At 40.2% G+C, this 25,727-nt stretch overlaps 1 protein-coding gene across 1 annotated transcript; it reads left to right on the top strand.

Moving 5' to 3' along the window:
* Positions 1-5,423: 5,423 nt before the first annotated feature.
* Positions 5,424-24,662, top strand: LOC146578352 (C-type mannose receptor 2-like). Its single transcript, XM_085267805.1, has 6 exons — positions 5,424-5,491; positions 5,587-5,849; positions 22,547-22,930; positions 23,023-23,370; positions 23,456-23,544; positions 23,628-24,662. The coding sequence occupies exons 1-6, from the start codon at positions 5,424-5,426 to the stop codon at positions 23,751-23,753; spliced, it is 1,278 nt and encodes a 425-aa protein (XP_085123931.1). The 3' UTR covers positions 23,754-24,662.
* The last annotated feature ends 1,065 nt before the right edge of the window (positions 24,663-25,727 follow it).

The following is a 25,727-nucleotide window of genomic DNA, read 5'->3' as shown; positions in this document are numbered from 1 at the left end:
CCATAAGGCTGGTCTGACCAGCAACCCGACCTAAGGCTTCGCAGATGTCACGGCTGGATTGCCGGTGTGTTTAAGGTACGGACCCAAACAGCAGACACAGGACAACTGAACCGAAGTTAAACAAAAAGTGAGCCTTTATTGTGGCTGTTAAAATGAACATCAAAGCTTTTTTTTTTACAATGTTTATGTAATATTTCAAAAAAGAAAACCAATAAAAACAAAGACTAGAAGATACTTGGGGGCAAAATAGTTGAAGTTGATCAAAAATAATAAGTTGAACTATCTCAATCAGAATCAGAATCAGAATACTTTATTGATCCCTGGGGGAAATTATTTAAAATGAAGGAAAATAGATGATCTTGAATATAATTACAACATTTTAATTAATTAAAACAATTTTATTCAGCAGCATTGTTTTTTAAATTAAGTTTACATCGTTAATTTATTTAATGCCAGTACCAGTGTTTGTACCTTTATTGTCTGCAACACACCAGCCAGTTCTTTCCATTTACAGTCATAGTCACTATATTTAAAATCCCTACTCTCACCATCATACTGCCTTTCCTTTACACACATTCACCTATCCTCCTCCTGTGCCAGCACCAAGCTCATCAACAGCACTGGTGTTGGCAAGTGTTAACTCGGGGTGCTAACAATCCAGTATGGAAATGTAATTATTCTATCTGGGCTTAGGACTGGCAAGAGGGATAAACTGGCTGTTTTTCATGACAGTAATTCACAGTAACTATTTGGTTCAATAGCTATCATAGAAATAGCTGTAAAAAAGAAAATAAATAAATAAAATACACCCAAATAAATAAATCAATAAATCCAATATTTATTTTTTTATATGTAACATAATTTAAAATGAATATAAGAATCATGGTATGGTGAGGCAAAGACTTTCTCTCTGTTCTTGTGGTTGATGTGTTAATGAATAGACATTTTTTTTAACTGTACATGTAATCTGATTACCTAAATCACTTCAGTGTTCCTTAGTGTGTTTAAAAGCTATATTTCAAATGTTGAAGATATTAATATTACTGACCTGAGAGCAGCAGGATGAACAGTGAACACCTTCCATCCATTCTTGGAATCTGTATAACAGATATAGTCATAATTATTATTGTACCAACATTTTTATCACACATTTTTAACATTAAGGTTTCTTATCTCCAGTCTATTAAGTTTTTTAGTTAAGCTTACAGTAAAGCAGCTCATCTGATCATCTGCTGACTGGGGCTGACGTTTAACAAGGTCTTTATTTGATTGATCTCTTAATATATTTTACTGTCAAATGAGGACATCAGGAGGGAGTGAACTTTCTGTGGAAAGTGAAGACGTGTGGAGTTATGAAAATGGTATGGCAGGGCTCTAGAGTGCGACCAATTTGGTCGCAAATGCGATCAAATTTTTCAGTGGTGCGACTAAAAATAAATATTTGGTCGCACAGGTGCGACCAACTGTTCCGGTAACAAAAAAAAATCTCTGTAACTCTCCGTGTGGTCAACAACAGACACACATTATGCCCCTATCGTGGACTAAACCAATCAGAGATAGTCAGGGGCGGGACCTCTCTGATTGGCCGTGGTCCAGTTGAAAGTGCAGGTGGAAGAGAGAGGTGAGTAGCTTGAATAAAGCGATATCAATTCATTAACGGATTCCACACAAAGACCTAAACACGGAGCGGACCCAACACATCAGAATCAGCTTCGTCTTTCTCGGCTTTCTCACCCGACGGCCTGAACACGGACACGCTGTCGGAGCTTAGCGATTCTTCGGGTCCGCGCTGTGTTTACGTCTTTTTGCGCTGATTCTGAGCTGCAGGTTTTGCCTCTCTCCAACCAAAATTCACCGAGCCTGCAGCAAAAGAAGCAGCAAACTGCGCTTCACATTTGATCAATGTCGTCATGAATTCCCTCTGACTTTTGCTGTTTTGCTTCCACCACGATAAAAATCACACTTCCTGCACAGCTCTCTCTCTCTCTGTACTTCAGGAACAGTTTCCCGTCTCAAATCTGTTTTCTGCATTATTCATTCGCTTATTACCCACCAGTCTACCGTTGTTTACAGCGCTTTTTCTTTTTTCACTTAAATGACCTCGGACAAGAAAGCCTAATTTCTGCTGTTCAATACTGAAGAAATTTAAATTTCTTAAAATTATGCAAAATTGCAGAATATTTTTAAGGTTATCTGCTATAAAAAGCCAGACCAGGAAAATCTCCTTCATGTTTTCCTGTGTTTTATTCTCAGTTACTTTCACACAAAGGCATCTGCTGTGATTTTCACAATTCTGATGAAGTCTCATGTGTATCAGTACTGATAAATGATCAGAATTATAATATTTCTGACTGTCTGAGGCTAAATTGAATCAAATCAGGACTTTGAGAACCGGAATTGAATGGATTATAGAAATCAGTGATGATACTCAGCCCTAGTGAGCAGCCTAGGCCTGAGAGAAGTGGATGTACTGTAGCTGTGGGTAATAAGAAAAGATGAAAAGAACTATTGATAACTTTTTTGTTAAGTTAAGGCCTGATCTGTCTGAAATTCATAGCCAGTGCTCTGACACGGTGCCATCAATATTTGAATGCTGAAAAAGCACAGTGTATCCAGAAAACACATTATATGCTGCAGTAAATGCACTGCCCAAGTGTCCCCTCTCCCCACGGCCTTTCAGCAGCAGACAGCAGCAAACAGGTCGTCAGAGGAGGCCAAGATGATGATTAAGTTTTTAACATTTTCTACAATATTGACAAAGCACTTTAAGCACAAGTTTGTTAGTTAATAATTTAGAAATTAATATTGTCTGTATGGACTTCCCCCCCCAAAGAAAGTGCACATGTAAAACTGCGGTGTTAAGCGATGCGGTTGAAAAATTTGAGTGCGCCTAACTTTTGTGCCGGTACGCCTAAATTTTTAAAGTTAGGCGTACCGGTGCGCCCATGTCAAAAAGTTAGTCTAGAGCCCTGTATGGTAATAAAAATGTTTTAAGAAATGCTAATTAATAATATTATTGTATTCGTGTAGATAAGCAAATGCTATAAACACTTTTATCTAAACTATTACAGTATTATGTTTAGTGCATTTTCTGAACTTTGATCAAAGGCAAAACCAGTTTATTGATTATCACCTTACCTTTTCTAATTCTGGCCTATCTGTAATTTTTAAAAAGGTAACAAGTGGACTTGCAGATGTTCTATAAAGCCAACAGGTTTTTTATGTCATTAAATGTTTTCGCAGTGGCACCAAAGCAAACTTTAAGCTTTTATTTAACGTGTTTCTATGATATATTGACCAATAAAGCATTCTATAATGCTCATGTTTCAAAGAGTTTTATTGACAATAAAACAACTACATGTAGTAGTGCTGCTCCGAAAACTAAATATAGTGGTATTATTGCCCATGTGTTCATATCATGGGCATGTGCTTCTCCAAAAGAAAACATATCTGGAAATGACGCACCTCTGGGCTTAAAGAAACACAAGCAAGGTTATCAAAGGTGAACCTACTTCACCAACATGCAAATCATTAGGGAAATCAAGCTGTTAAAGCAGGTAAAATCCTAAAAGCAAATAAGGTAGACGTGTTTCTAGGAACAGACAACAATGGTGTGAGTTGCAAGAAGTGGGGAAGGATTATGGAGTCTGTGCTTGTCATTTGTCTTTATGATTCAGGGCACCGTACAGTTTATTAGGGGGAATTCATTGTTTTCATCTTTATGTCTTGTTTTCAGCAGCAGCCAATGACTATGATTGTGCCAGAACACATTTGAATCAACACCTTGAGCATTTCAGATTTCACACAGGTGGTTAGTTGTTACACTCTGTAAATGGAATGAAGGTGAGTGTAATTGACCCTCTTTGTGCTGCATCTCCAAATCACATCACTGATTTGAGCTGACATAGCAACAAGCTGCAGCCACACTGAGGCTCTGTTTCAGCTTGTTTTGAAAGTTCAGACTTCAAAGTGTAAACCACTCATTACATTTTAATGACAGGCCACTAAAACCAGAGTTATGATTAAATATATATTTATATAAGAAATGTTTTTTTTTCTAAATACTATTGTTATACAGTAAGAGTAGCAGCAAAATAAAGAAGCATTTCCTAAGGACAGCACAAAAACAGTAACGAAAGAAAACCGCCACCTCTTTACAGTTGGGGGAAAATGTAACATGTTGACCAATAAAAAAAGGCAACACGTTGGATTTGGTTGTTTAGGGAGAGGGGAACGTTTTGGGAGTAACAGCAGAAAGAGAGAACGAGTGAGTGTTTTGTGTTTAATTTATATTTGTACTATACTAATAATATAATAATAATATTATATTGTACAATTTATACTTGTTCCAAGCAAGCACCGAGTGCGCAACGGCGTAATGGGAAATTCAGAGACACTCGCGGATTCTTCAACTGACCGCGGCACACCTGCACCAGGGTAAACCTCCACCTACTCCAGTCCTGCTTTACAGGTGAAAATAGAGCAACAGGACCGCTAGTCTGTGACTTTATTTATTTTCTGCTGTGTTTTACTTGCATCTATTTAAAAGACTGAGTGTAAACACAAAAAAAATATTTTATTTTATATGCTGGAATGTGCAGAAAATAAGTTTAAATGTTAAACTAATTTATTCAAGTCAGAGAATGTTGCATATAATTACATTTTTTCTTGATGCATAAAGTTAAAAGATTAAAACTGATAAAACAAGTTTTAAAAAGGGACCTTTCCATTTGATTACATTTTGTATGATGGATTATATAAGACCAAGACAGACTTTTAATTCATTTGAAAGCCTGGTGCTTAACATTGTCCAAGAGGGCGCTGCTCTTGTGGCGACCAGCAGGTTGTCTCTGTCTGTTAGTGTCAGTGTCTTAACTTATTTTTTACTTTTTTATTCTTTTATTTTATCTTATTTTTCTTTTTTTTTTGCCTGAGGAAATCCTACAGCATCGGCTTGTGTTTTGTGGAACTTCATTTGTTGAAGATGGGTTTTTTATTTTGCTTGGTTTTATTGGCAATCCTGACGGTTGTTTGGAGTCAGTGCTACTCCCATACAATTTCATACTCACGGGAGTTTCTTCTGGATCTTCGGTGGACAGGCCCGTCTTTGGACTCTTTTCACCCTCCAGTGTTTTCCAGCTCTGGATTATCCAGTAATCACAGGGCCACTTTTATTTTTAACAGAGTCAAAGCAAGGAAGCGGGGTAAGAAGGGAGGCCTACGTCAGCGATTGCGGAAGCAAATACGGTACAACCGTATTCCTTTACCATCAATAATTCTGGCTAATGTGCAGTCTCTGAGGAGTAAATTAGATGATCTGCATTTGAATGTTGCACATTTACGTGACTACAGGGATGCATGTCTAATGGCATTCACAGAGACTTGGCTCAAGGATTCTGACCCTGATTGTTCTCTGGAACTAAATGGCTTCGGGGTTCCCATACGCTTGGATCGAGACCCCGGAGCTACCCAGAAATCGCAAGGAGGAGGGGTGTGTTTGTATATAAATCAGAAATGGTGTAAAAACGTGACCGTTCGCAGACAAGTGTGTCTGCCTGACATTGAGCTCCTCTCTGTGTCTTTGAGGCCGTTTGATCTGCCGAGGGAATTCCCACAGATCAACGTCACCGTCGTTTACATCCACCCCAAAGCGAATCCTAAGAATGCGACTGACACCATCTCCAATGCCATCCACTCTCTACAATCTCTCTCTCCTGAAGCCCCTAATATTGTTCTTGGGGACTTTAATCGCTGCGACTTGAAGAAAACACTGAGCAGTTTTTATCAGTATGTGCACTGTCCCACTCGCTTCAATAAGACTCTGGATTTATGTTATGGCTCTATAAAAGGTGCGTATACATCTGTGGCTGGCCCCGCTCTCGGATCCTCGGATCACGACACGGTGCATCTTCTGCCAGTCTATAAGACTGTACTGAGAAGAGAGAAAGTGAGGAAACACCGTATAAAGGTGTGATGCCTCTTTAGCCCTGCAGGGCTGCTTTGACTGTACAGACTGGTCGGTGTTTACTGAATCATGTAGAGACATTAATGAACTCACTGACGTTGTCTGCGGATATATATCCTTCTGTAGAGACACGATTATTCCCTCAAAGGTTGTGCATTCTTTCCCTAATAACAAACCATGGTCCTCTAAAGTTCTTATGAGGCTGATTCACGAAAGGAATAAAGCTTTTACTGAAGGGAATACCTTGAAAGTCAGAGAAATTAGGAAGGAGATTAGATCAGAAATTAAAAAAGCTAAAATAAAATACAAGGATAAGGTAGAGGCGGAGATGGGTAGCAATAACTTAAGGGTGGCTTGGGCTGGCATGAAACACATGACTGGTCACTGTCTCAGTGACTGTAATAAGATAAGTCTCCCTGGTTTTAGTTCAGACTTTCAGTTAGCCAATGAGCTGAACAGATTTTATTCGAGATTTAATGCTAATATTCCAAGGAATACACTTGATTCCTTAACAGAGAGCACCAGAGGCCCCCCAGCTTTGTTCTTTGATGAAAGAAGGGTGGGAAATCTTTTTAAAATGAGTAAGACTAATAAAAGTCCAGGTCCTGATAATATATGTGGCCAGGTGCTTAGAACATGCGCTGAGCAATTATGTGGTATTTTTTTATCACATCTTTCTTTTATCTCTTCAGCAACAGAAGGTTCCAGAGGTATGGAAAAAATCAATTATTTCTCCAGTTGCTAAGACCACAAAACCTACATCATTAAATGATTTTAGGCCTGTCGCTCTAACATCTTTAGTGATGAAGTCCTTCGAAAAACTTGTCAGGAAGGAGATCCTGCAGCAAGTAGAGAAGCTGATAGATCCACTACAATTTGCATACAGGCCTTGTAGAGGTGTGGATGATGCAGTGGTCACTCTGTTGAACTTCCTTTATCGCCATCTTGATGGCGCCAAAGCTCATGCTCGGCTTTTATTTATCGATTTTTCTTCAGCTTTTAATACTATCCAGCCACATCTTTTAGTGGACAAGCTTCTTAACCAATTTAAACTTAATTTTAATCTCGTTGGTTGGATCTTAGACTTCTTAACTGATAGATCACAGTGTGTGAGAATAAACGGCTGTTTTTCCAAACAGCTGAACTCTTCCACTGGCTCACCACAAGGTTGTTGTCTCTCTCCTCGCATCTTGCTGCTACAGTGAAAAAGGCTCAACAAAGACTGTACTTTTTAAGGAGGTTGAGAGGTTTTAAGGTTTCATCTGAAATGATGACTCTCTTTTATAAAAGTTTTATTGAATCTGTTTTAACTTTCTGTATCATTGCTTGGTACGGTATTATGTCCATGGATAATAAGACCAGACTTAACAATCTGGTTAAAGTGGCGGGCAAGATTTCAGGGAGGTCTCAGGTCCAGCTTGTGGACTTTTATAACAGGCAGGTGCTGAGGAAGGTAACCTCTGTCCTGTTGTGTTCAGATCATCCTCTCTTTAACGATTTTCAACTGCTTCCATCAGGTCATCGTTATAAAATGACTGCAGTGAAGACAAAGCGACATAAATTGTCGTTTGTACCTAGTGCTATTATCTTAATTAACAACACTAAATTGTAAGTGTTGTTGCCATTGCACATTGCACTTTTTCCGATGGATAATCTAGGTTGTTTTATCAGGCTTATATTATATTATATTATATTTTTATTGAGTGTACGTGATGTGTTGGTTGTATGTTTGTTGTTCGTTTTGACATACTGCGAATCAATTTCCCGTCAGGGACAATAAAGTTACCATTGACCATTGACCATTGACCAGCTGTGAAACTCAGAAACCAGTCTTACTTGTTATCATCTATCGTCCACCTGGGCCTTACACAGAGTTTCTGTCTGATTTCTCAGATTTTATATCTAATTTAGTTCTGAGCTCAGATAAAATAATTATTGTGGGTGATTTTAACATCCATGTAGATGCTAAAAATGACAGCCTCAACATGGCATTTAATCTGTTATTAGACTCAATTGGTTTCACTCAAAATGTAAAAGAACCCACCCACCACTTTAATCACACTCTAGATCTTGTTTTAACATATGGCATCGAAACTGAACATTTAACAGTGTTTCCTGAAAACCCTCTCCTGTCTGATCATTTCCTGATAACATTTACATTTACAATAATTGATTACACAGCGGTGGAGAGTAGACTTTATCACAGTGGATGTCTTTCTGAAAGCGCTGTAACTAAGTTTAAGAATATAATCCACCCACTGTTATCATCTTCAATGCCCTGTATCATCATAGAGCAGAGCAGCTATCTGAATGCTACCCCAACAGAGGTCGATTATCTTGTTAATAATTTCACCTCCTCACTACGTACGACTCTGGATACTGTAGCTCCAGTGAAAACTAAGGTCTCTAATCAGAAGTACCTGACTCCGTGGTATAATTCTCAAACACGTACCCTAAAGCAGATGACTCGTAATCTGGAGAGGAAATGGCGTGTCACAAATTTAGAGGATCATCATTTAGCCTGGAGAAATAGTTTGCTGATTTATAAGAAAGCCCTCCGCAAAGCCAGAACATCTTACTATTCATCACTGATTGAAGAAAATAAGAACAACCCCAGGTTTCTCTTCAGCTCTGTAGCCAGGCTGGGAAAAAGTCAGAGCTCTTTTGAGCCAACCATCCCTTTAACGTTAACTAGTTGACTTCATGAACTTCTCATTATTCTAATGAGCTCATCAGGGGGAATTATTAGATTATAATATTATCTTATGCCATGTTATACCCCTAATTAAAGATTGTGAATTATTATGTAGTTTTAGTTTGCATTATTCTCCTGAATTAGAAGAAGCTGATAACTATTGCATTTGTTAAACTGATTTGCATTACACTTCTGATTTAGTGTGAATGAATGATATTGTTTTATGATGCATTATACTGCTGAGTTATAAGAAATACTGTTCGCAGAAAGTCATCGCCTTATTTGTCTGATTAGAAGAGAACGGAACATGCTGGAGTTTTCTGCCCCATCTCAGCAGGAGCAGATAAACAGGGAGCCAAGGTCGTAGCTTAGGCGCCGTGTGAGAAAAAGCATGTGAATGTTTAGGCTTTTATGATAAGGTGGGGGCCACTAGAGGCTATAAGAGTTTGATCAATGCTCCACCATTTTGAGATCTGATGCTGTCTGCGTACGGTGTCCATCTCCCACGCGTGTGATCATTAAAATCATTGTTTGACTCAACCCGGCCGGACCAGTGTTGTTATTGTGGTTTTTCCTCTTGTATCCATCCCCAATATTTGAATCCGTAACAGTTTGGGGGCTCGTCCTGTGGTATTGGGGTGGAAGTTGGAGGTTTGGACGGTCCGAGGTTGTCGAACGGACAGGCACAAGCCAGTGGTCTGACGTGAGTGGGCATAAGCCGGCTTATACAAAGGTAAGGCACTACCTGTTGAATTATTTCCAAAATGTTCCAAATTGGACATGATTAAATTAAAGTCTACTCACTGAAATTACCGGTAGATGTCTGTTTTGATTTTGATCCTATTTGAAGTCCTGCCATTAATTAATTCTTCAATTTTAATTATGATCAACCTATATCTAATAATTGGCTATGTACCACAGGCCTTCAAGCTGGCTGTAGTTAAACCTTTACTCAAAAAGCCATCTCTAGACCCAGCAGTCTTAGCTAATTATAGGCCAATCTCCAACCTTCCTTTCATATCAAAAATCCTTGAAAGAGTAGTTGTCAAACAGCTAACAGATCATCTGCAGAGAAATGGTTTATTTGAAGAGTTTCAGTCAGGTTTCAGAGTTCATCACAGCACAGAAACAGCTTTAGTGAAGGTTACAAATGATCTTCTTATGGCCTCTGACAGTGGACTCATCTCTGTGCTTGTCCTGCTAGACCTTAGTGCAGCATTCGATACTGTTGACCATAATATCCTATTAGAGCGATTAGAACATGCTTTAGGTATTATAGATACTGCACTGCAGTGGTTTGTATCATATCTATCTAATAGACTCCAAATTGTGCATGTAAATGGAGAGTCCTCTTCACACACTGAGGTTAATTATGGAGTTCCACAGGGTTCAGTGCTAGGACCAATTCTGTTTACATTATACATGCTTCCCTTAGGCAGTATCATTAGAAGACATAGCATACATTTTCACTGCTATGCAGATGACACCCAGCTCTATCTGTCCATGAAGCCAGATAACACACACCAATTAGTTAAACTGCAGGAATGTCTTAAAGACATAAAGACCTGGATGACTGCTAATTTTCTGCTTCTTAATTCAGATAAAACTGAGGTTATTGTACTCGGCCCTGAAAAGCTTAGAAATATGGTATCTAAGCAGATTCTTACTCTGGATGGCATTACCTTGGCCTCCAGTAACGCTGTGAGGAACCTTGGAGTCATTTTCGACCAGGATATGTCCTTCAACGCACATATTAAACAAATATGTAAGACTGCGTTCTTCCATTTGCGCAACATCTCTAAAGTTAGAAATATCCTGTCTCAGAGTGATGCTGAAAAACTAGTTCATGCATTTATTACTTCCAGGCTGAACTACTGTAATTCATTATTAACAGGATGTCCAAAAAACTCACTGAAAAGCCTTCAGCTAATCCAAAATGCTGCAGCAAGAGTCCTGACAGGGACTAGAAAGAGAGAGCATATTTCTCCTGTTTTGGCTTCCCTTCATTAGCTTCCTGTTAAATCCAGAGTTGAATTCAAAATCCTGCTCCTCACATACAAGGTCTTAAATAATCAGGCCCCATCACATCTTAATGACCTTGTAGTACCATATCACCCTATTAGAGCACTTCGCTCTCGCTCTGCAGGCCTACTTGTTGTTCCTAGAGTATTTAAAAGTAGAATGGGAGGGAGAGCCTTCAGTTTTAAGGCCCCTCTTCTGTGAAACCAGCTTCCAGTTTGGATTCGGGAGACAGACACTATCTCTACTTTTAAGATTAGGCTTAAAACTTTCCTTTTTGCTAAAGCATATGGTCAGGGCTGGACCAGGTGACCCTGAATCCTCCCTTAGTTATGCTGCAATAGACGTAGGCTGCCGGGGGATTCCCATGATGCATTGAGTTTTTCCTTTCCAGTCACCTTTCTCACTCACTATGTGTTAATAGACCTCTCTGCATTGAATCATATCTGTTATTAACCTCTGTCTCTCTTCCACAGCATGTCTTTATCCTGTCTTCCTTCTCTCACCCCAACCGGTCGCAGTAGATGGCCGCCCCTCCCTGAGCCTGGTTCTGCCGGAGGTTTCTTCCTGTTAAAAGGGAGTTTTTCTTTCCCACTGTCGCCAAAGTGCTTGCTCATAGGGGGTCATATGATTGTTGGGTTTTTCTCTGTATCTATGAAGCACCTTGAGTCGACTTTTGTTGTGATTTGGCGCTATATAAATAAAATTGAATTGAATTGGAAGATCAGTGGATGATGGGGTGGGTGCAGTTTTCTCTGTGGTGGGGTCAGGTGGACTGTACTTCGCTGCTGCACTGGGCCCCGGTCCGTGGAGAATGGGGGGTGCCTACTGGGGTCAGCGGGGGAGCTGGCCCCAGGGAGGGGTCACTTGCCCCTCCCTTCCTTCCCTCCCCATCTCCAGCTGCCTCCCTCTTCCCGCTCCACCACAACCACCCACACATGCAGTGCCTTGGGTTAGGGGTATGTCACCAGGGTGCAGAGGAGGCATCCCCCCCCCCCCACCCACCCACCCATCCCCTTCTAGCTGCCTCTGCCTCAATTTTATCCCACAACTTAGACATTCAAATTACTCACACTCTCATTACACATACATATAGGATCTTGGGGGTGGGCACGCTACACGGAATCCAAAAGACCATCAGGGTGTATACCTCACCCCTGGCGTCGTTGCCCACCTCTCAATTTTAAATACACGTAGACATTGAGTGCTATCAAATTCAAAATTCAAATTCAAATTCAAATTCAAATTTTATTTGTCACGTACACAGTCATACACAGTACGATATGTAGTGAAATGCTTGGACAACTGCTCGTGACCTAAAGAAAACAAAAAAAGGAAAGGCTATGAATAAGATAGGAAATAAATATGCAAAATTAAAAAGGGTAAATTTAACTAGGAAGGAATAAAATATAAATTAAGGTTAAAAATGAAATAACTGTACAACACAAATTAGAATGAAGGGTAAATTTAACTGGGAAGAATAAGATAAAATATATAAATTAAAGTTGAAAATAAAATAACTGTACAACAAAATACACAATACACAATATAGAACTATATAAGAATGTATGAAGAAATCTAAATCTAAATAAATATATACACAATAACAGCAGCTGTACAAGTATTAACTGGAAATGAAGAATATAGTGACCAGTGTTGTGCAAAAACAATGTCCAGAAAGTCCAGTGTGTGTGTAAGAACCATATGTGTGGGTCAGTACTGTGTGGTGGTGTGATTGAGAGACCGTATCGCCTGCGGGAAGAAGCTCCTCCTCAGTCTCTCTGTGTTGGTCTTCAGGGAGCGGAATCGCTTTCCTGACCTCAACAGAGAGAACAGTCTGTTGTTGGGATGGCTGAGGTCCTTCACGATCTTCCTGGCCTTGGTCCAGCACCGCCTGCTGTAGATTGAGTGCAGGTCAGGGAGCTCGGAGCGGATGGTGCGCTCAGCTGACCGCACAACCCTCTGTAGAGCTCGTCTGTCCTGCATGGTGCTGTTCCCGAACCAGGTTAAGATGTTTCCCGCCAGGATGCTCTCTATGGTGCACGAGTAAAAGTTCCTGAGCACCTTGGAGGGCAGTTGGAAGTCTCTCAAGCGTCTGAGGTGGTAGAGACGCTGTCGGGCCTTTTTCACCACGGTGTTGATGTGACAGGACCATGACAGGTCCTGCGTGATGTGAACTCCGAGGTATTTGAAGCTGTCCACTCTCTCCACTGGGCACTCGTTGATGACGGGGGTCTGGTAGTTCCTCTCCTGCTTAGTGCTGAAGTCCACTATCAGCTCCTTTGTCTTACTGACGTTTAGAAGGAGGTTGTTCCTCTGGCACCAGTTCTCCAGATTCCTAATCTCCTTCAGGTAGGCCGTCTCGTTGTTATCAGAGATCAGGCCCACCACGACGGTGTCGTCAGCAAACTTGATGATGGTGGTGGAGCTGGTAGTGGCCACACAGTCATATGTGTACAAAGAGTACAGCAGGGGGCTCAGAAGACACCCCTGGGGGGCTCCAGTGCTGAGAGTGGTGGAGGCTGAGACATGTCCGCCCATCCTTACTGCCTGTGGTCTGCCAGTTAGGAAGTTGGAGATCCACTGACACATAGATGAGCTGAGTCCCAGATGCTCCAGCTTGGTGGTGAGTGTGGAGGGAATTATGGTATTAAATGCAGAGCTGTAGTCTATGAAGAGCATTTTAACATAATTCCCCCTTCTAGTGTCCAAGTGAGTGAGTGATGTGTGGAGGAGATGAGAGATGGCATCGTCTGTGGAACGATTTGGACGGTAAGCGAACTGTAGTGGGTCCAGTGTGTCTGGTAGTGAAGAAATGATGAAGTCTCTGACCAGGCGTTCAAAGCACTTCATCACTACTGAGGTGAGGGCTACAGGGCGATAGTCATTGAGAGAAGCAGGGTGGGGTTTCTTCGGGACAGGAACAATGATGGACTCTTTGAAGCATGTGGGGATCACCGACTGAGATAAAGAGATGTTGAATATCTCAGTGAACACAGGAGCTAGCTGGTATGCGCAGTCTCTTAGGATACGACCTGGGATGCCGTCTGGTCCTGCTGCTTTCCTGGTGTTCACTCTCTTGAAGGCTCTCCTTACTTCATGCTCGGAGATGACGAGCACGTTTCCGGTGCTGGCAGTATCTTCCTGTCTGCAGCCGTTAGCGCCGCTAACACTAGCATTGTTGGAGACCTTAGCTGCAGCCTCGAAGCGAGCATAGAAAGTGTTCAGCTCGTCTGCCAGAGTCACGGCCGCGTTCGTCATACCGGTTGTTGGTGCTTTATAGTCCGTTATTGTCCTTAGTCCCCGCCACAGGCTCCTAGAGTCACTCTGTTGGAGTTGTGACTCTAGTTTCCTCCCGTAGCGCTGCTTCGCCTCTTTCACCGCCCTCCGCACGTTATATGACGCGGCTTTGTACGGGTCCATGTCCCCCGTCATGAGTCCCGTGTTGTAGGCAGCGGTGCGGGATCTCAGAGCGTCGCGGATGGTTTTATCCACCCACGGCTTCTGGTTGGGAAACGTTGTGATAGTCTTTGTCTCCACGGTATCATCCGCTAGTTTCCTGATGAATCCCACAACCGCTTCCGTAAACACGTTGACGTCATCGTCGGAGCTGTTTCTGAACATGCCCCAGTCTGCGTCATCGAGTGCGTCCTGTAACGCGGCCACCGATTGATCCGTCCAGCGCGCGACCTTCCTCTGAACCGGAACTTCCTGTTTCAGCCTTTGTTTGTATTTTGGCATGAGGAAGATGGCGGCGTGATCAGATTTGCCAAACGGGGGGCGGGATTGTGCCTTGTAGCCGTCCTTGACCGTAGTGTAGCAGTGGTCCAGTGTCCTTTCACCCCTGGTGGGGCAGGTGATGTGTTGATAAAAGTTCGGCGCTGCGCGTTTGAGGTTGGCGCTATTAAAGTCCCCCATCACAATAAGCGCAGCGTCCCGGTGTTGTGTCTGGTGCTGTGTGAGTGCCTCATGCAGCTCGCATAAGGCGGTGACCGTGTCCGCTTGTGGTGGAATATAAACGGCACTTACAATGACCGATGTAAATTCCCGAGGTAGATAAAAAGGACGACACATGATGGACAGTAGTTCCAGATTTGGTGTGCAGGAGCGTGTGAGAGGAACAACGTTCGCACTGTTGCACCAGTTGTTGTTCACCATTAAACACACGCCGCCTCCCCTTGACTTCCCCGAGTCCCGTGTCCTGTCCATGCGGTGAACCGAGAAGAACTCGGCCGGCTGGATGTCTCGGTGAAGTAGAGGAGATTGCAGTCCCGAATGTCTCTCTGGAACTTCATCCTGGCCCTGAGGTCGTCAAGCTTGTTCTCCAGTGACTGGACGTTGGCGAGCAGGATGCTAGGCAGAGGTGTGCGGTGTGCACGAGCTCTCAGCCTGTTCCTGACGCCGGCTCGCTTCCCTCTAGGCCGCCGCTTCCCTTTGTTCTCCCTCAAGATCTCACTCGGCCAGCTCGGATCCGGAGTTAAAAACTTCGAATTGTGAGTACATTGTATACCAATAGAAACAAGAGTGTCACGGTCATACCTAATGTACCCAATGGTGATGATTTTGCCGATTTAGAAACGCTGAAAACTAACTTAAAAAGCAAAGACAAAGAAAAAGTGGTCGGAGCAGTCGTGACGGCAGCCGACCTCACCGGCGCCATCTTTAAAACTGGTCCGTGAGTCGTTTGGTACCGGGCCACGAGAGTTGAGGCTACGGTGTGAAATTTATGGTTTTCAGGGGTTTTATAGTTAACTTGGTTTCCCTGGGTCTTTCCCTTGTTGTAGTATTGTGTCTTATTTTGAAAGCAGCAACTGACCGCATGATTCAAACTTATATGCTGTCTACATCGTCTATCAGATAACCAAACACACTCTGACAAGTGACAAATTTTAATTAGTGAAGTGAAAAACTGACAAGGTACTTTTTCTATCGTAGCATAACAATGAGCTAAACAAAAATGGAGTGTAAGTTCACATCATTTAGCAACCATTGTGAAACTAAAGTATTGCAGATTAATATTTCTGAGGAATGTGTGCTAGCTAAAAAATGGCTAGCTAGAGTTATTATTTTTTTAAACAGTTTTGCTCTGCTAAATTACAGTACATTTCAGGTGTTTAATGACTATATTTTAAAGTGTACTATTAGAACATGTAATTCATCTGTTCAGTGCTTATTAAAGTCACCGAACACAGTCAGGGTTCACAAACTGTGACACACAACCCCCCCGTGCGCGAGGCATGCACAATCACATCCATCCTTCAACCACACACACACATATTTTGCTCCATTGCAGTTTATTTCATTTGACTATCTTCAGGTTTTACACGCTTACATATACACATGCAGTTACTGTCCCTCCATTTAGAAAGGCAGAGGCATCATGGTCTAATGAGCCACGGGCGATCGTGGCTCAAGCGTTGGGAGTTCGTCTTGTAATCGGAAGGGTGCCGGTTTGTGCCCCAGTTTGGACAGTCTCAGTCGTTGTGTCCGTGGGCAAAACACTTCACCCATTGCCTACTGGTGGTGGTCAGAGGGCCCGGTGGCGCAAGTGAAAAAGGAAAAGATTTATATCCTTTTATGTTTGTACAGTAACAACTGGCATAACACAATCTAAGCGTCTATGCATGTCTTGTAGCTGCCATTTTCAGAATAAACTTACACAGATATAGGGACAAACAATAGTGAGTACTGTTTTTGCTAGCTAAAAGAACAGCTATCTAATGTTTAAAATGAATTTTACAATGCTAAATTATAAAATTAAGTTATTTGTTTTGTGACAAAAATGTTTTGCACATTGAAATTATATAACTAGCACATATTGATAAAACACTATAAAACAAGAAACTTACCAGGTAGTGTTGACAACCTCAGATTTTTTCTGTTTCCTCTATTGTTTTTTTTGTTTTTTTTAATTTCACTTTTAATAATGTTTTCAATATGGTGCAGAGCATGTAATTCAAACATGGATGATGTTCAAACTCACTTTTATATACAGTTTAATATTTTCTGTTGTTGAGTAATGATAAAAGTATTTTGTTCAATATACTCAAACATTTAAGTTAAGGAGTGTTTTTGTGGTGCACTGAGTTTTAAAATTGATTAGTCAGCTCACTGAAGCATATACATGTACACAACTTACTTTTTAAAGTTAAAAATGCTTTTTGGTTAAGTTCTACCTAGGGGCACCATTAATATTTTTTTTGCGTGTAGTTAATGAAATTGCCTCCTAATAAACTGTACAGTGCCCTGAATGATAAAGACAAATGACAAGCACACACTCCATATATCTTACCCTCCTGTTACTAACACCCATGCTCCTGGTTCCTAGAACCACATCTGAGGTTATTTGCTTTTTATTTTTTTGCCTATGTTGTCTGATTCTCGGAAACATGTCTGAGCTTATTTGTCTTTTTCTTGCCTGCTTTAACAGCCTGATTTCCCTAATGATTTGAATGTTGGTAAAAAGTATTCACCTTTGTGTAACCTTGATTATGTCGCTAAGCGCAGAGGCATGTAATTTACAACCTCAAAACATAAACAAGAGATTTAGTTGATAAAAGTATGTTAACAGCATTTACTTGACTACATGAATGTAATAACATTATAATTAACATTCATTGAAACACGTTTTTACTTCAACTCCACACGTGCCCAATTTCTACAGAAAGTTCACTCCCTTCAGGGGAATTGATTTGACAGTAAAATATTTTAAAGGATCAAATAAAGACCTGGTTAAACTCAGTTTCCCTGAAGAGATCACAAGATACGTTGTCATGTAAGTCACCCATCATTATTTTTTTCTATTATTCTGATTTAAACTATTGTTTTAGGGAATTATAGATTTTAAATGCTCAAAACCTTTTTGATATAATTATTGTGGATATGCATATAAACTAAGCAACTTATTGGACTGGAGATAAGAAACCTTAAATGATAAACATCTTTGATGACTACATCTATTATACAGAAGCAAAGAATGGAAGAAACCTGTTTATTTCTCATCCTGCTGCTCTCAGGTCAGTGATATTAATATCTAAAACATTTGAAATATAGTCTATAAACACATCGAGACAGACTGCTGTCATTTTGGTAATCAGATTACATGTAATGTTTTTTAACCATGTATTTATTAACACATCAGCCACAAGGACAAAGATGAAATCTCATCTCCTCATGCTACAACACCTTCATTAATTTCAAATGTAAATTCATTTTTTTACATTTAATTTTGGATTTATTAAAGGACTTTTTATAGTTATTTATGTAAGATCTATTAAACTAAGATGTTTTTCATGTTTTCACTGCTGAGTTAATATTGTCCCAATAATGGGGATTTTTTTCTTGCTTCTTTTTCTCCTCCTTCTTATTTTTACTGTTATTAACCACAAACCAGTGTATTACTACTGCTGAGACTAAGCACAAACAAAGGAGAGTTCCATCAGGAACAACACCTGACGTCAAGTCTTTGCCAAATGAAACATTTTGCTAACAATGAGATTTGCAACAAGGTCAGCTGTGGTCAAGATATTTTAATTACTGCATGCTGGAGAGCTGACCTTGGGATTTCGCAGCATCCCTTTTATAACATCACACATTCTCGCTGTAACCTTTTACTTTCAACTGTTTATTGTCCCCCCTAACTGTTGCTAGGCAGGGAAGACTTTCCCACTATTTATTCTGCAGGAAGCTCTTGGCACTGGTCTTCTTGGGAGTTTCATTTTTCTATGTCCTAATACTTAGCAGATAACATAGTTAAACATCGTTAAGCAAAGCTAAGCAGTTTTCATCAGGTCATATTGACACAAATCTTTCATCTAAATCTAAATGTGAGGATAGACTAGTGTGTGTTATGGGTGCATGTCCGATGCAGGGGCGTTAACACCTTTCTTATATCACCACTCTGAAGACCGATGAGCGTTGTCAACAGGTTTACTGACATTCAAAAGTGTAAATCTAAACCCAAGACAAATAATACAGTCATGACATACATATGTGCAACATAATATGCATTTATATACCACAATGCTACTACATAGCATATGTCTAATTATGTAAACTTTTTAAACTACTACTAATGCTATCCCAGACGACCTCCAAAATCGCGGGTAACTAGCTTAACAAAAGGACTAGCTTTACAGCCAAATACTGCATTATTTGTATTAATTTGTATTATTGTGTTGAAATTTCTTGCTTTTTTAATGTCTACCGATTTTGCAAAAATAAATGAATTGTGACTGGATAGACAGTAAAATCAAGGATAGACAGGTAAGAAGCAAAAGATCATGAACGAGAAGAAAGTTAGAATATAGTTAAAACTGGATGAATCTGATGGCTGGAGGCAGTTTGTACAGTATGTGTTAATTGGACTGGTCACTGATCTGTTATGACCTGTAACCTGTCAAGTCAAGTCAAGTCAAGTCAACTTTATTTGTCAATTCTGCCACATGTACAGGACATACACAGAATAGAAATTGCGTTACTCTCAAACCCTAGTGATTAGAAAAATGCAAATAAAATAATTAAAAAGTAAAAATTTAAATAAATTTAAATAAATACAATACAATTTTACGTATAACAAAAAAAAGCTATGCAATATACAATATACAATATTCAAGTAAGAAGGCATAGTGGTGCAAAATAGGCAAATAGTGCAAATGGGGATTTAGTAGTGTACGGTAAGAGATAGTGTAACAACAAAGGCTTATGAGGTCCAATGCTTAAGCAGTCCAATGCTCCACAAAGTGACTGGAGCAGGCCAGTGAGTGCGTCAGAGAGTGAGTGTGTGTGTGTGTGTGACAGAGTTCAGTGAGACCGTGGTGGAGAAGAGGGGAGAGGGGGGCAGAATCGGGAGGGAGTTTAGCTTCCTGACAGCCTGATGGATGAAGCTGTCCTTCAGTCTGCTGGTCCTGGCCTGGAGACTCCGCATAGCGGAGTCTCAATATGTTGCCCGCATTAGCGGGCAACATATTGTACAAAAAGTTGCAATTTATACTTTAAATACATACCGGCGATAAAACCATAAACCGAAGATGTGGACAGTATTTTTTCCAACAGGACACCATAAACTGTGTGCCGATATGTTTCCCTTTGTTTTACTCACTTGCTTTCTTGTGCCGACTTCCTGGTCAATAAAGTTGTTTCAAAATAAAGCCGTTTCTAAAGTGCATTACTTGAAGCAACCACAGAGGGCGCTGTAAACATATTAAATAACAACTAACTGAGAATGATATTTTAGTGATACAACATTTTACAACTTTTAGTGATAACAGAACAACTAGAATTTCCCCATTACAATACCCGCGTCTTTGTGGCCCATCTCTGTCTTTGTGGTAAATATTTCAACACAAGGAGAATAATTCAGTTCTATTAAACAGCGCCAAATCACAACAACGGTCACCACAAGGTGCTTAATATAGTGAGGAGGTAAAATTATTAAGAAGATAATCGACCTCTGTTGGAGTAGCGTTCAAATAGCTGCTCTGCTCTGTGTTGGTACAGGCCATTGAAGATGATAACAGTGGGTGGATTATATTCTTAAACCTAGTTACAGCGCTTTCAGAAAGACATCTACTAAAGTCTAAGATAAAGTCTACTCTCCACTGCTGTGTAATCAATTATTGTAAATGTAAATGTTATCAGGAAATGATCAGACAGGAGAGGGTTTTCAGGAAACACTGTTAAATGTTCTGTTTCTATGCCATATGTTAAAACAAGATCTAGAGTGTGATTAAAGTGGTGGGTGGGTTCTTCTACATTTTTTTCAAACATCTGTTGCCTCTGTCCCAACTGTTTCAGGACCTGTAGCAGGAATCAAATTTTAAATGAGCGAACTTAGTGTATAAAATTGTTAAATTTCTCTGTTCAAACATTTGTTCTGTTATTTTTTTTTTCTGCTTTGAATACAAACTTGGCTCATGTGATTTAAAATTATTTTAGTTTCCTGCGGACCTGATGGCTTTGACCTTTTCTTGTCTATCTTCCATAAGTAATTTTGCACTCCAGTATCAGCACCCAACCCCACAACATAAACTAATTGTCATGGTCCTGGGTCATGCGACCCAGTATTTCTGAGCTCCATGTTATCCTGTCCTTTCATCTGTATTGTAGTTTTTTCTCCAGTTATCTAGATACATTTGGTCATGCCTAGTTTACAGTTTTACTCATGGTTTATCAGGTTCCACTTGTGTGTTCACCCCTGTGTCAAAGTTCCTTGGTTGTTACGTGTGTCTTATCTGTCATGTTTTGGGTTTGTGTGATTCTCATTGTCAAGTCTGTGTCATATCCATGTCTTCATGTTTCCTGTTTTGTTTTTAAAACAGAGTCCAGTGTTTTCTGTTTGTCAGATTTAGTTCCACTTCGCCTGTCCTGTCATTATGTTCATTGTCAGCTGTTTCCCCATGTGATTCCACTTCCCTTGATCATTACTTATGTGTATTTAGTCTGCGTGTTTCCGTTCAGTAGGTGTCAGGTCGTCTGATATCATCACCATTGTTACAGTCATTGTGTTTCATAGTTTACTCAGTTTATAGTTTATTCATGGTGTTTTAACTGAGTGTCATCGTCTTTTAGTTTACGCAGTGTTTTGATTCTTCTTTGTTTTCTTAGTTTCATGTTTTGCTATCTCTTACAGCCAAATAACATCTCACCTTTTGTTAACACCTGCAACCGCAGCAGCAGTAGGTGCAGTGAGGGCCCTCACGCTCACTTTTGACGTATATGTGTGTGATAGAATTTAGAAAACACATGGGTGCAAATTATAAGTCTGTATCATAATGTCTTCAGTTTTTGTGTTTGTTGTAGGGCTGACGACGTTAACGCGTTAGCGCCGTCATCACGGTTAACGCGATTCAAATGAACCAATCTGCAGCACAGAATGGACAAACTTTGGACAAGCTACCAGAAATGTGTTGGCAGTGACATTTCAGGGATTTTGATTCACTCTGAGCTCTAAATAGATTAATTACGATAAAAAAATTTTAATCACGTTAATCGTGGTGACTGCGTTAATGTTGACAGCCCTAATTTGTTGGTTTGTTTTTATTTTGTTTTATTTTGCGAGCTGGTTATTAGATGCCACTAAAGCCAGCCAGAGATCCTCCCTGTGTTTGACTGTTTTTCACCTGGGGACTCTGGGTGAAAAACCCTCAAGAGTAGGTACTCCCACTCTTTTAGTGGGAGACTTCAATGGTTGTGTGGGTAATCCAGGGCATGATTGGAAGGAATGGCTGACCTGATCTAAACCCGAGTGATGTAGTGTTACAACCACAATTTGAATCTGAATATCCGGGTGAAAAGGGAGTCTGAGCTGGTCAACTGATCAAGATGCACTCAAAGCAGCGAGAAGCCATTAAGCTGAAAACGGAGTGATAATATCAAGCTTAGTTAGCCTTTAGGTCTTTGGAGGCAGCTGATCCCGAGCAATATCTCCGGTGTGGGAAGAGTTTGAGGCCATAAAGAACCACTTTCAGATTTCCTCAAAACAATCTTACCTTCAACATATGTTACATATATTTAAACATAATTATATGTTTTTGCCTCTTTTTGCTCTTTTTATTGTATAAGTCCCGCTAATGGATTAACCAGTAGAACTGTCTTTTTGGTGTTATTGTTGTCTCTGTTTAGCCTAAATAAGTTTGATGTTCAAAGGCGCACAGTGAGGTGAAATAAAAAGTACAGAAATCTGTGTAAGAAAGAATAAAACTAAATAACATGTAAATAAATGCATGTCTTTATCTGATGTATTAATACCATATGTCCCACCTCATACTTGCATCACATAGTAAATATTTGTAATTGTTATTTCTGTAAGTTTGTCTTTTTCAGCCCAAGAGCCCAGTTTCAACAATAATTAGTGATACTTTTTTCAGGAGGACTTTCCACTCTTCCTCCCCACTCCAGAGAATACCACTTTGTGAGCCAGCTGAAGACCTGGACTGAAGCTCAGAGTTACTGCAGAGAACACTTCACTGACTTGGTCACCATCTACAACAGCAACATCAACCAACTGCTTTTCTCAATGGCACCAAACGTTGATGACTATGCTTGGATAGGTCTATATAATGATCGATACAGATGGAAGTGGTCAATGGAGGGAACACTTTTTTATGTTGGCAGCACACATGAATTTTTGATCTGGGCTAACGGACAACCAGACTGTGTAAATGCAAAGGAATACTGTGTGGCTCTTCAGGGACAAACACAGATGGATGATAGACCCTGTGGAGCTTCTTACCCTTTCCTCTGTTACAATGGTAGGAAAAAAGAATTGTTGGCATAGTTGTCCTACAATTTTATGAGCTTCATAACGTGTTTCAAAATTCGTCCTTTCTTGAATCTTTTACAGCCAAAAACACAAGTTACATCTTAGTGATGGAGAGCCGCTCCTGGTCAGCAGCTCAGTCGTACTGCAGGACATACCACACAGACCTGACCAGTATAAGAAGCAAAGAGGAGAAATCCAACATCACGCTCACTTTGAAGGGATCATGGGTTCAGTATGTGTGGATTGGCCTCTACAGGGATCCCTGGGCCCCCTGGTCTGACAACACAACCTCCACATTCACTAACTGGAATCCTGCTGAGCCTAATAATAATCCGAATTTTGTTGAGTACTGTGTATCATTTCATTTAATCTCAGGGAAATGGTCTGATGGCATGTGTAGCGGCAAAGTTCGTTTTTTCTGTTTCAGAGGTGAGGTCCAGAATGCAAACACTGTAAGATCCTGTCATCATGTAAAACACTAATGTTTGTGTTGTTATATGTGGTTCATTTTTAGCAGTGACAAAGCAAACAGTGGTGAAAATGAAGCTTCAGTCAGAGGCAGACATGCACAGCACAGAGATCCAGCAGCAGGTTTCACAGCAGGTCAGCAGTTCAGTCACCAACACAAACTTGACACAAGTTCAAACTATGCTTCATGTTTTTCATCATCTGCACATTTTGTCCAGCTGTCAGGCCTCATGCTGTCAGAAGGACTGACAGACTTCACGATTCGTTGGAGGAAAGTCCAGAGTTACCGTGACGACCAGTTGAAGAAGCAGGATGTGGACGGTGGCTGCAAAACTGAAGACTGACTGGACTGAACCACTTCATGTGTGAAGTTAATAACATGCTGTGCTGAGCTGTCTCATCCTTTGAATCTTTCAATATTTCAGAGTGTAAAGTTCCACCAACAGCTCATTTGTTCAGCTGCAGTTGTAGTTTGGTAGAAATAATTTTAGACTCATTAATTTTGTAATCATCTGAAGTGACAGACTTACATTCATCATTTTCGACACTGTTCTTCTGGAGTCACTGCGCAGGTTTTTGTGGAAGCATTGTATTAAGATCTATACTTCTATTTCTTTCCTCTGCTGACTTGAAGAACCAAAATATAACTTAGGGAGGATTAAAAACACAAAACATTGCACTATTAATGTCAGTTTACTGCTTAGATAGACTTTTTGATTCCCATAACAATTGCAGCGATAAACTGCACCATAAGAGTCCTAAACCGTACCTAATTAAAATTTGGATCACAGCTTTCAAGTGAGTCCAGTTGCAATGCATGCTGGACGTACTTGTATCTGACACTTTACCTTAACTGTTATTTTGCAGAAGCAGAGGAAGCTGACTCTACTAAGCAGAGTAGGTGATGTGTGAAGTTCTTTTTGCATAGTTACTGTTGTGGTCGTAGTTTTGTACTTTTTCCCCCATTCATGTTATCATGTTTGTCTATTTTTGTTATAGTATCTTTCAGATGCATACATGTTATATTTTACAGGGTTTTTTATGTGGTCTTTGGGTGTTTGCTGTGCTTTAATATTTAGCAGCTCTTTGGATAGATGAGACATAAAGTAGGTATACAAAAAGACTAAATATGAGGGTTCTACTTAATAAAAACATCTTCATTTAGAAACGGTGACGTGTGTTTACTTGTGTTATCTTTGTGTGATGAAATGAAAATGTATATTTTATTGTAAAATGTATCTATTTTGATTGTAAGCCCAACAAGGGACAATTGTTGAAAATTAGCAATAGCTATAAACTTATGTGCGTTACATCAGCTTCATGTTTTGTACTTGGACTATGTTAAACTGCACTGTCCCTTTTAAATAAATAAATTCAAATTCAAAATTTGTTTGATAATCTTCAACATTGAAGTATGAGAAACAAAAAAAGAAAATCAGGAAGGGGACAAACACTTTTGTAAATATGTAAATCTGAAGTGAAAATAGTCATTACAATAAAATAAATCATCTTAGTTAATTATTCCTTACCAGTGTTTTCTTGTCAGTCTGAAAATTATTGTTATATTAAGTAGTCCGTTATAATATTATAGTGACGTTGACCTTCAAATCAGTGTTTTTGTCACGGCTGGCGGGGTGAGCCGTGTGGTGTGGAGGAAAAGGAGGACCCAAAATGCAGCAGTGACTGATGATACGAGTGATGTTTATTTACAAAGTAGCAATGGCAGAAACAGGCAGTGAGGCATGACAAAACGACTGAAGAAACCTAAACTGGGAGAACTAAATGACAAACCTGAGACCATACAAAAGGGGTGCGGGGCAGAGAGACGCAGAGACAGGAACACCATAGAACACAGAGATACACGGATGAATGCAGAGAACGCAGGGAACGCAGACGAGCCGACAACGAACACAGAACGACACCCACTAAATATACACACACACACACAAGGTAATCAGGTAATCACACACAGGAGGGAAGAACAGCTGAACTTAATACACATGAGGACCGGAGGAGACAAGCTGAACACAATGGCAACAGACACAGACTTTCAAAACAAAACAGGAAATCTAGGACCCGAACCGGACACAAGGGGGGAGGACACAGAACAACCAGAACAGAGGAAAATAATCACAAAACGCTGGGTCAACGACCCAGGACCATGACAGTTTTGACTTTAAAGTAAAAGTCAGAGGTCAAATGTGATATTAAATATTTGAATCTTTAAACCTGGGCTAATCCACTAAAATTTAAAGAAGTGTACTTGGAATTTTATTGATCATAATGTCAACTGTTAGATTACATACACACGCACTTAA

Source organism: Mchenga conophoros, linkage group LG3 (genome assembly GCF_057382185.1).
Source record: "Mchenga conophoros isolate Kocher_MC1m ecotype Shallow Benthic linkage group LG3, M_conophoros_male_GT1.1, whole genome shotgun sequence".
In the NCBI taxonomy this organism is placed as follows: domain Eukaryota; kingdom Metazoa; phylum Chordata; class Actinopteri; order Cichliformes; family Cichlidae; genus Mchenga; species Mchenga conophoros.
Note: the sequence above shows the minus strand (reverse complement) of the source record. Positions and strands in the feature narration are given on the sequence as shown.

Excerpts from the sequence above, each read along its gene's own strand:
- LOC146578352 (XM_085267805.1), top strand. The coding sequence starts at position 5,424 with ATGGCTTCGGGGTTCCCATACGCTTGGATCGAGACCCCGGAGCTACCC. Across the intron at positions 5,492-5,586 it reads AGAAATCGCAAGGAGGAGGG|GCCGTTTGATCTGCCGAGGG; the intron begins GTGTGTTTGTAT and ends TGTGTCTTTGAG. Across the intron at positions 5,850-22,546 it reads ATGTTATGGCTCTATAAAAG|GAGGACTTTCCACTCTTCCT; the intron begins GTGCGTATACAT and ends TACTTTTTTCAG.